This window comes from Natator depressus, chromosome 13 (genome assembly GCF_965152275.1).
Source record: "Natator depressus isolate rNatDep1 chromosome 13, rNatDep2.hap1, whole genome shotgun sequence".
NCBI lineage: Eukaryota > Metazoa > Chordata > Testudines > Cheloniidae > Natator > Natator depressus.
Window position 1 is genome coordinate 34,381,364 of NC_134246.1, and position 10,507 is coordinate 34,391,870.

At 51.7% G+C, this 10,507-nt stretch overlaps 1 protein-coding gene across 1 annotated transcript; it reads left to right on the forward strand.

Moving 5' to 3' along the window:
- Positions 1–562: 562 nt before the first annotated feature.
- RNASE10 (ribonuclease A family member 10 (inactive)) lies at positions 563–1,053 on the forward strand. The gene has a single exon (XM_074970154.1). It carries the CDS (start codon positions 583–585, stop codon positions 1,051–1,053), a length of 471 nt encoding a protein of 156 aa, XP_074826255.1. The 5' UTR covers positions 563–582.
- The last annotated feature ends 9,454 nt before the right edge of the window (positions 1,054–10,507 follow it).

The window sequence follows — 10,507 nt, forward strand, 5'->3', positions numbered from 1 at the left end:
CCCAGCCGACGGGAGAGGCAGGGAGCAGACTCATTTTAGCAGCTGCAAATCTCTCTTGCTTTGAGGCAGGGGGGTGACGCGGTGACTTACAGCTCCGGACACCTGAAGAAACATCACAACAGCACCCAGTACAACAGGAGCCCTGATCTCAGTTGGGGTTCGGGCAGTGCCCGGCACAATGGGAGCCCTGATATTGGAGGGGTCTGTGCAGCAACCGGCATAATGGGGGCCCTGATTTCAGGCGGGGTCTGTGCAGCACCTGGCACAACAGGTACCCTGATCTCAGACTGGGTTAGGGTGACCAGATAGCAAGTGTGAAAAATTGGGCCAGGAGGTGGGAGGTAATAGGAGCCCATATAAAAAAAATCCCCAAATATCGGGACTATCCCTATAAAATTGGTATATTGGGACACCCTAGTCGGGGTCTGTGCAGCACCTGGCACAACAGGGGCCCTGATCTCTGTCGGGATCTGGGCAGTGCCCAGAAGGTTCCGTGGAGAAGGCAGATCCCCACCCTGCACTGTCTCCATCCATCTCCCCCCTCTTTCCCCACTGCAGGTTGATCCAGGGACAGACTCAGCCATGGCCCTGAGGGGAACTCGCCCCACACTCCTGCTGCCCCTCGTCCTGCTGGTCGCCAGTCTGGCCCTGGCCCGAGAGGAGTCGCGTTATGAGAAGTTCCTGAGGCAGCATGTAGATGCCTCCGACCCCAGCCCTCTGGATGCCCGGCGCTACTGCAACCTCCTGATGCGGCGCCGGGACATGGCCACTGCCCACAAGTGCAAACACCTCAACACCTTCATCCACAGCAGCGCCGACCAGATCAAGCCCGTCTGCGGGGATGGAGGGGAGTCGGCAGGAGGAGACCTGCGCCTCAGTGAAGACCCCTTCCCCCTCACCGTCTGTGAGCTCCAAGGAGGGGCCTATCCCCCCGACTGTGACTACAGCGGGTCCAGTAGCACCAGCAGGATCGTCATTGCCTGCGTTGATGGAGAACCAGTCCACTTCGAGACACAGGTTGAGAGTCAGGCAGGGGAGGGGAATGAGCTGTGATCCCTCTAAGGGACACTGAGTCCTCCCACCAAGTCCTGCATCCAAACCCAGACCTTACCAGGATCAACCCCCGAATCCTCCTTCAATCCAGCCTCCAACCCCCCTCAGATCCCCTCCCAAATCCTCCTTAGATCCAACCTCCAACCCTCCTCAGATCAACCGCCAAATCCTCCTCAGATCCAACCTCTGACCCTCCTCAGATTCACTTCCAAATCCTCCTCAGATCCAACCTCCGACCCTCCTCAGATCAACTGCCGAATCCCCCTCAGATCCAACCTCCGACCCTCCTCAGATCAACCCCCGAATCCTCCTCAGATCCAATCTCCGACCCTCCTCAGATCAACCCCCGAATCCCCCTCAGATCCAACCTCCGACCCTCCTCAGATCAACCCCCGAATCCCCCTCAGATCCAACCTCCGACCCTCCTCAGATCAACCCCCGAATCCTCCTCAGATCCAAACTCCGACCCTCCTCAGATCAACCGCCGAATCCTCCTCAGATCCAACCTCTGACCCTCTTCAGATCAACCCCCGAATCCTCCTCAGATCCAACCTCTGACCTTACTTATGTGCCAACTCTCTGGGGCAGGCCTGTCTGTTTGTTCTGTGTTTGTGCAGTGCCAGGCACACTGGGTTGCTGGGCAACTGCAATATGGATAATGATAATAATAATAATGGGCACACTGGGTGCAACTGCAATATGGATAATAAACCACGCCCAAGGAGTTCTATGGACAGTCCTTCCATATTGGGGTTTGACTCCGGTTTTGTCATTAGCCCAGACTAATGGCTCAGGTGGGGGCGGGGTTTTCCAAATGGGACCTGAATGCCCAGCTCCTATTAACTTCCCAGAAGCGCTGTCTCTTCCCAGTCTCTGGTCTGACTGAGAATTAGAAGTGGAAAATTCTCAGCGACAGCCAAGCAGCCACATCCATGCTCAGGCTTGAGGAACGCGGCCTGCTATTCAGAAGCACCAAGCAGCCAAAACTTCTGCTGACCCAACAGGAACGTATGGAGCCCAGCAGCTCTGGAAAATGATGCTCAGGAAGTTTTCTCACCAGGCTTCCTCAGGAATTTGAACCCAGGAGTCCCAATATACCAGCGAACCTGCAAGAATTGAAACTTTAGGAAATGGTCCTAAGCCTTAAATTTTCTGTCCCAGTCTCCCTAGTTCCAGTTCTTGGCCCCACCTCCGTTTGCAGTAGCCAAATGGTACTGTTGCTTGAATAAAGTCATTATTCATTACAGACCCCCTTGAGGACCTAATCAGAAATGAACCCGAATGCTGCTTGATCTGCAAGGAGGCCATGTCTCTTTGGGCTCTGCCATGGTGGTTATAATTCGGAGCCCCCTGAGATGTGGCCATGAGGGTTTTGGGTGAACACCCCCCTGAACTTCCCCATCCTCCTCCCCCAGTGGTCAACGAGTTACATCAGTGTTGCCAATTTAGTGGTTTTACAATCCCCAACCCATACATTTGAACTCCCCCTCGTATTTCAATCCCTGGGGAAAACACTAGTTTGGGCTGAATCCTAATTCTAAGAGGTGAAAACTCTATGCACCGAGTCTAGCTAAAGTTTGTGGACAGGAGACCATGGTTAATTGCTGCTAGTAGGAGTCATTCAGCCATGCCTAGAGCATAGTAACAGGTTTCAGAGTAGTAGCCATGTTAGTCTATATCCGTAACAAGGAAAGGACTTGTGGCACCTTAGAGACTAACAAATATATTAGAGCATAAGCTTTTGTGAGCTACAGCCCACTTCATCGGATGCATACAGTGGAAAATATAGTGGGGAGATTTTATATACACAGAAAACATGAAACAATGGGTGTTACCCTACAGACTGTAACAACAGTGATCAGGAAAAGTGAGCTATTACCAGCAGGAGAGCGGGAGGGTGGGAGGGGGGAAACCTTTTGCAGTGATAATTAAGGTGGGCAATTTCCAGCACTTTACAAGAACAGTAGGAGGGGAAATAAACAAGGGGAAATAGTTTTACTTTGTGTAATGACACATCCACTCCCAGTCTTTATTCAAGCCTAAGTTAATTGTATCCAGTTTGCAAATTAATTCCAATTCAGCAGTCTCTCGTTGGAGTCTGTTTTTGAAGTTTTTTTGTTGAAGAATTGCCACTTTTAGGTCTGTAATCGGGCGACCAAAGAGATTGAAGTGTTCTCCGACTGGTTTTTGAATGTTATAATTCTTGACGCCTGATTTGTGTCCATTTATTCTTTTACATAGAGACTGTAGGTGCTTAACAACTCAGGTCTGGAGCTCCACAGTCAGCTGACAGTCCTTTGGTATGTCTACACTAATCCCGGGCACTGATTCAGGTTTGAGCCATGCCCCCCTTCTGTCCACACACAAATGAGCTGGCATGACCAGGTGACGACTTTCAGTCTTCACAGGGGAAAAACAATGCTCCTTAACCAAGAGCAAGGCTGGGGGTTCTCCCTCTCAGGACGACAGCTGAGCTGCAGTGCTGGCAGGGCAGGGAAGAGCTGCAGGAAGATGAGGCGAGACAAGCTGGGCTGGAGGACGAGCTGAACTGTTCGTGAGTTTTATCAAAGCCTCTTTTTAGGAAACCCAAAAGGGGACAAGTGGGCAGCGTACTTCACCCCGCTCATTATTGTGTCCCCAAATTAGTCACACCAATTTTGGTCTATTCATTTCTGGTTCCACATCTTCTGTGTTTCACCATGCATGATTTCAGCAATCCTTGAATGATATCCGTGGGGCCTTTTTGCTTGGATGAATCCAGCTTCTTCGTGTGGGTCACTTGCACTTGTTACAACATTCAGCATTGTTAACGATTTGGCCTGTTTTTCATGGCGGATGTAATGTCTTACACACTTTCCCATACTCTTTACATTTGAGCTCCCAACAGGGGTACACTTTGTAGGCTCTGTGGTCACAACAGAGGTCAAAGAGACATGACTGCAGAGTGAGGCATGTGTAGATTTACAGACTGTGTAGATTTACAGGGGTAGTCGATTATTTTTTGTCAAGGTCCAAATTGCTTGGTCAAGGTCTAGTCAAGGTCCAGACTCCAGAGAAAATAATAAAACAATAATTATAATAATAAGTACAGGAAAAGATTTTGGAGTCTGTTCAAAAGCATCTGGCAGGCCGGATCTGGCCCGCGGTATGCCTATTGAGTACCCCTAGTGTAGAAGGCTCTGCCAGCTGGCTCGTGGGCCGGGGTATGATGCTTGCTTTGGGTTTTAAGCAGTGGTGAGCTTGAGCTAGAACCGGTTGTTAAATTTAGAAGCCCTTTTAGAACTGGTTGTTCCGCGAGGGACAACTGGTTCTAAAAGGACTTCTAAATTTAACCGGCCAAAAGTGGCACCTTAGGCGCCGACTCCATGGGTGCTCCAGGGCTGGAGCACCCAAGGGGAAAATTTGGTGGGTGCAGAGCACCCACCGGCAGCTTCCCACCCCACCTCCGGCCCCAGCTCACCTCCGCTCCACCCCCTCCCCTGAACGCACCGCCCCCCCGGCTTCTCTGCGCCCCACCCCCACCCCACCCCACCCCAGCTCACCTCCGCTCCGCCTCCGCCTCCTCCCCTGAACGCGCTGCCCCGCTCTGCTTCTCCGCCCCCCACCCCAGGCTTCCCGCGAATCAACTGTTCACACGGGAAGCCGGGGTGGGCTGAGAAGCGGGTGGCAGCTTCGCCCTCAGGCCCAGGGAGGCAGAGGTGAGCTGGGGCAGGGGGGGCGCGAAGAGGGCCGCCCGCACCACAGCAGGTAACCCGGGGGAGGCGCGCAGGGGAATCGCTCCTCGCCCCAGCTCACCTCCGCCACCCTCGGCCTGAGTGGGAAGCTGCCCCCTGCTTCTCAGCCCTCCCCAGCTTCCCGCCAAACAGCTGATTCACGGGAAGCCGGGGGGGCAGAGAAGCAGAGCGGGGCAGCGCATTCAGGGGAGGAGGCGGAGCGGAGGTGAGCTGGGGCCGGGAGTGTGGCGGGGCAGGGAGCTGCCGGTGGGTGCTCTGCACCCATCAAATTTTCCCCATGGGTGCTCCAGCCCCGGAGCACCCACAGAGTCAGTGCCTAAGGCGCCACTTTTGGTGTGATCAGTGGGGGGAACGACCACTCCCCCTGCTCCCCCCTAGCTACGCTACTTCTCCCCTAGGAGCCAGAGGGACCTGCCGGATGCTTCCTGGGAGCTGCCCCAGGTAAGCACCCCCAGGACTCCCCACCTCGCCCCCCGGCAGGTCCCCCTGCCTCTTAGGGGTAGGGTAGGCACCCACGATGGAGGCCCATGAGACCCTCCTGCCCAGTTCTGGGGGCAGTCAGGGAACAGGGGAGGGGGGTGGATGGGGCAGGGGTCCTGGGGGGGAGTCAAGGGACGCGGGGGGTTGGATGGGGCAGGAGTCCAGGGGGGCGTGGGTGGGCAACGACCCCCTCGTGGGGTGAGGAGGGAACCAGTTGTTAAGATTTTGGCAGCTCATCACTGGTGTTAAGTGGGTCAGGGTTCCAATCCTGGATCAGACCTGTTTTGCAAAGAGGCTAGGTTTGGGAAGAGGAGCAGACATGCTTGGGCAGCAACCCAAGAGAGGCTGAGCGTGGGTTAGAAAGTCCTGCTTTAATTGGTGAATATATTGAGTGCCTAACTCTAAAGCTGGTTTGAAAACAACTTGTGTAAATCAGTCCCGTCCCCCTGCCCTTTACACCAAAGTCAGTGAAACCCCCTCATACAGGGAGCAATTGGCAGCATAGAATCATAGAATCATAGAATATCAGGGTTGGAAGAGACCTCAGGAGGTCATCTAGTCCAACCCCCTGCTCAAAGCAGGACCAATCCCCAATCAAATCATCCCAGCCAGGGCTTTGTCAAGCCTGACCTTAAAAACTTCCAAGGAAGGAGATTCTACCACCTCCCTAGGTAACGCATTCCAGTGTTTCACCACCCTCCTAGTGAAAAAGTTTTTCCTAATATCCAACCTACACCTCCCCCACTGCAACTTGAGACCATTACTCCTTGTCCTGTCCTCTTCTACCACTGAGAATAGTCTAGAACCATCCTCTCTGGAACCACCTCTCAGGTAGTTGAAAGCAGCTATCAAATCCCCCCTCATTCTTCTCTTCTGCAGACTAAACAATCCCAGTTCCCTCAGCCTCTCCTCATAAGTCATGTGTTCCAGACCCCTAATCATTTTTGTTGCCCTTCGCTGGACTCTCTCCAATTTATCCACATCCTTCTTGTAGTGTGGGGCCCAAAACTGGACACAGTACTCCAGATGAGGCCTCACCAATGTCGAATAGAGGGGAACGATCACGTCCCTCGATCTGCTCTCTATGCCCCTACTTATACATCCCAAAATGCCATTGGCCTTCTTGGCAACAAGGGCACACTGCTGACTCATGTCCAGCTTCTCGTCCACTGTAACCGCTAGGTCCTTTTCCGCAGAACTGCTGCCTAGCCATTCGGTCCCTAGTCTGTAGCTGTGCATTGGGTTCTTCCGTCCTAAGTGCAGGACCCTGCACTTATCTTTATTGAACCTCATCAGGTTTCTTTTGGCCCAATCCTCCAATTTGTCTAGGTCCCTCTGTATCCTATCCCTGCCCTCCAGCGTATCTACCACTCCTCCCAGTTTAGTATCATCTGCAAATTTGCTAAGAGTGCAATCCACACCATCCTCCAGATCATTAATGAAGATATTGAACAAAACCGGCCCCAGGACCGACCCCTGGAGCACTCCACTTGACACCAGCTGCCAACTAGACATGGAGCCATTGATCACTACCCGTTGAGCCCGACAATCTAGCCAACTTTCTACCCACCTTATAGTGCATTCATCCAGCCCATACTTCTTTAACTTGCTGACAAGAATACTGTGGGAGACCGTGTCAAAAGCTTTGCTAAAGTCAAGAAACAATACATCCACTGCTTTCCCTTCATCCACAGAATCAGTAATCTCATCATAGAAGGCGATTAGATTAGTCAGGCATGACCTACCCTTGGTGAATCCATGCTGACTGTTCCTGATTACTTTCCTCTCGTGTAAGTGCTTCAGGATTGATTCCTTGAGGACCTGCTCCATGATTTTTCCGGGGACTGAGGTGAGGCTGACTGGCCTGTAGTTCCCAGGATCCTTCTTCTTCCCTTTTTTAAAGATTGGCACTAAATTAGCCTTTTTCCAGTCATCTGGGACTTCCCCCGTTCGCCACGAGTTTTCAAAGATAATGGCCAATGGCTCTGCAATCACATCCGCCAATTTCTTTAGCACTCTCGGATGCAACTCGTCCGGCCCCATGGACATGTGCACATCCAGTTTTTCTAAATAGTCCCTAACCACCTCTTTCTCCACAGAGGGCTGGCCATCTACTCCCCATGTTGTGATGCCCAGCGCAGCAGTCTGGGAGCTGTCCTTGTTAGTGAAGACAGAGGCAAAAAAAGCATTGAGCACATTAGTGGGATTTGAACCCACACCTCTAAAGGCACAGCCACCCAGCCCCTCCCACCCCCAACTCTGCTCTGGTCCTGCCCTGAGCCGTGTCCCAGGTTCCTGGCCCAACAGCTGGCCTCTTCCCCAGCCTCGGCGCGGTTCCACTCCTGCCCCAGCCTCAGCCCCTGGCTGCAGCCTCACTTCTGGCCCCAGAATCACCCCCAGCTGAGGCCCCAGCCTCGGACCCCTTACCCTTGTCTGTTCCCCCAGACACACCCCGGAGCCATGGCCCTGGTCCTGGTCCCAGTCCTGGCTCTGGGGGAGCAGGGGCCACGGACAGAGGTAAGGGGGGCGCAACCCCCAAAGTTTGGGGACCACTGTTCTAGCACATCCTCTCTCATTCGTCTCCTTTTACAGTCCCAGCCTTTTCCATCTCCCTTCATACAGACCTCTCCCGCTCTGCTGCCTTGTCTCAGAGCCCTCTCTGCTGGCAGCTAGAGATTGTCCTTAGTGACAAATAACACTATTCAGTCTTTAATAAAAAATCTGGCAATAGCCCGAGGGAGCTGGGCTGGGGCTCTCCCATCTCCTGAGTCTCTGAGAAACAAACCTGAGCACAGGCCCTTGATGGGATGATGGAGAGGATAAGGAGCAAAGAACTGGATTTGACAGACTCAAAAATTAACTAAAGGAGCGATACGATCTGTTGATTACACAGAAGTAACTGTACTAACATTGAGTATCGAGTCCAGCCCAGTATCAAAGGCGAATGTACGATAAAATGATTAACTAAGTCTAAAGAAATAGGATTACAAAATCACTCTAAGTCCTCAGGTCACCTCAACAACAGGACAATGTTATTCAATTCGCCATTTATGAAACAAAATCCCTTGGAAGAATGATTGAAAAGAAGCCAACCCTGGATGGAGGCAGGGAAACTCTCCACAGCCTTAGTACTGCTCAGCCACTATCCTAAAGAAGCTGAGCAGGATGTTGTGGGTAACTAGAGATGGGACAGAGCCGTCTGACAGGTTGAGCAACATCCAGTGGCAGGGAGTTCTGTGGGCTAATGTCAACACCAGATAAACCCATGAGACGCGGAGCCTGCAGGGCAGAGGCAGCTATAAAAGAGCCGAAGATGCCAGAGTGCAGAGTGACACAACCTTGCTCAGAGAAAACATGATGCCTGCTGTGTGGGGCTAGTGGCCTGAGTCTCATGGTGCATGTGAGAGGCATGGGGTCCAATCCCAGATGAGCCCAGCAGTGCTAGTTTTTCAAATTGCCTTTAGGAAGCAGCTAGATCTGGGACAAGGCGCAAACAGGGGTGGGTGAGCACAGTTGTGAAGGTGGGATAAAGAGCTCTAGAGGGGGCCTGGCACCTCTGGGCCTGGCAGTTCAGAGCCCTGACCCCTCCAGGCCTGGCACTTCAGAGCCCTGGCATTTCGGGGCCTGGCAGTTCAGAGCCCCAGTTCATGTGGGCTTGGCACATCAGTTATAAAAGTAAAAACATTGTTTGAGCCCCAGCACTTCTTTCATTACAAATTAAGCACTGGTGAAATCCCTCCCAAGAAGGGTACATGGCAGTACACAACCAGCTGCAGAGGTGAACTGTTCTCTGGTTAGTGGCCCAGTGGTTAGCTTCTAGCTCTGGACATAAGATGTTACAGATTCAAATCCTGAATGACTTAGATTTGACACACTGGTTTGATGTCCTCTTGTTCTTGTGTTAAAAAAGAAAGGTTCCAATCGATCTCCTCTAGGCAGTCATTCATGTCACGTCCCCTTTCAATTGTCTTGCTTTACAGTGCCAGCATTTTTAATCCTATTTGTACAGACATCTCTGCAGCCCTGTTGCCTTCTCTCTGAGCAACTCCTCTCTGGTAGTAAGTAGAGATTATTCTTCAGTGACAAATAACACTGTCAGTTTTTTAATGAGAATCTGGCACGAACCAGAGGGAGCGTGATAGGGGCTTTCCTGTCTCTGACTACCAAACCTGAACACAGGCCACTGGGCGGATCAAGGTATTTGCAGGCTACATAGTTCACTGCGTTATTCTCAGCAGAAGAGAGCCTGCCTAAACAGGCCTGCTTGCTTTCTCTTCTGAGACTAACACAGAGTCTTTGCCAACAATTACGACTTACCACTCAGCACTTCCTGTGCAAGCCTATTCCATCCCCGAGGTCAAAGCAGTCCAGAGAAAACATATCAGAAACAACAGAAGAACCGAGATGTGCTAATAACCTCATGGATGTCACGCTGGGTGTCTCCAACTTTTGCTCTAGTGAATCCTTCAAATGCCCACAAGGGGGCCTCTTTTGTGCTGACAAGTTCAGAGCAGCCTCAGTGCAAAAGTAGCCTGCTCATGGAAAGTCTAGTCTGTCCTTTGTACAGTTCGGGGATCTTTGATCTGGAGTTTCCAGGAGCAGGTCGCCAGTAGATAATGGGTCTCTCTCTCCAGGGCATAGCTTCAAAAGGTTGTGGAGAATGTGCATTTCCCTTCTCTCAGGTGCTTTCTAGGAAATCCACTTTGCATGCATTGTTGTCTGAAACCCTTTCAAGTTCCTACTGCTATCCACGATTGCACTAGTCATTCGCCTGGAGGAGTTACGTGCAATTCCGCCAGCACACACACACAATTTCCTTTGCAATACAATGGACCCTGAAGGGATTAAACTTAATTCAGTAATTGTCTTAGTCCCATAAATTTGGCTAGCATATTGTAAGACATTGTTAGATCTGTCAGTTTGTGGGCTCATATTCCCCTGTCCTGTCTCTAGGGAGTCTTGCAAACTGGTGAGTTCCAAAAGGAAAACCAAACCCACATTTTCAAAATTGCTAACTGGGATAAACTCCAGTCTCCCACAGGGAATTATTAACTCATTGCTTCTCCTATGACTAGTTCAGGGGAAATAAGATCAAAGGGGACTTGAGGCTACTGGTTAATTTTGGTTTGGCTCTGTCAAGGCTGATTCCCCACTCTGGCACTTCGAGTGCAGAAGGTGGGGGCCCGCAAAGATTCTAAAAATTAATACTGGCCACTGCAGGCTTGTATTAAACTCCCAAG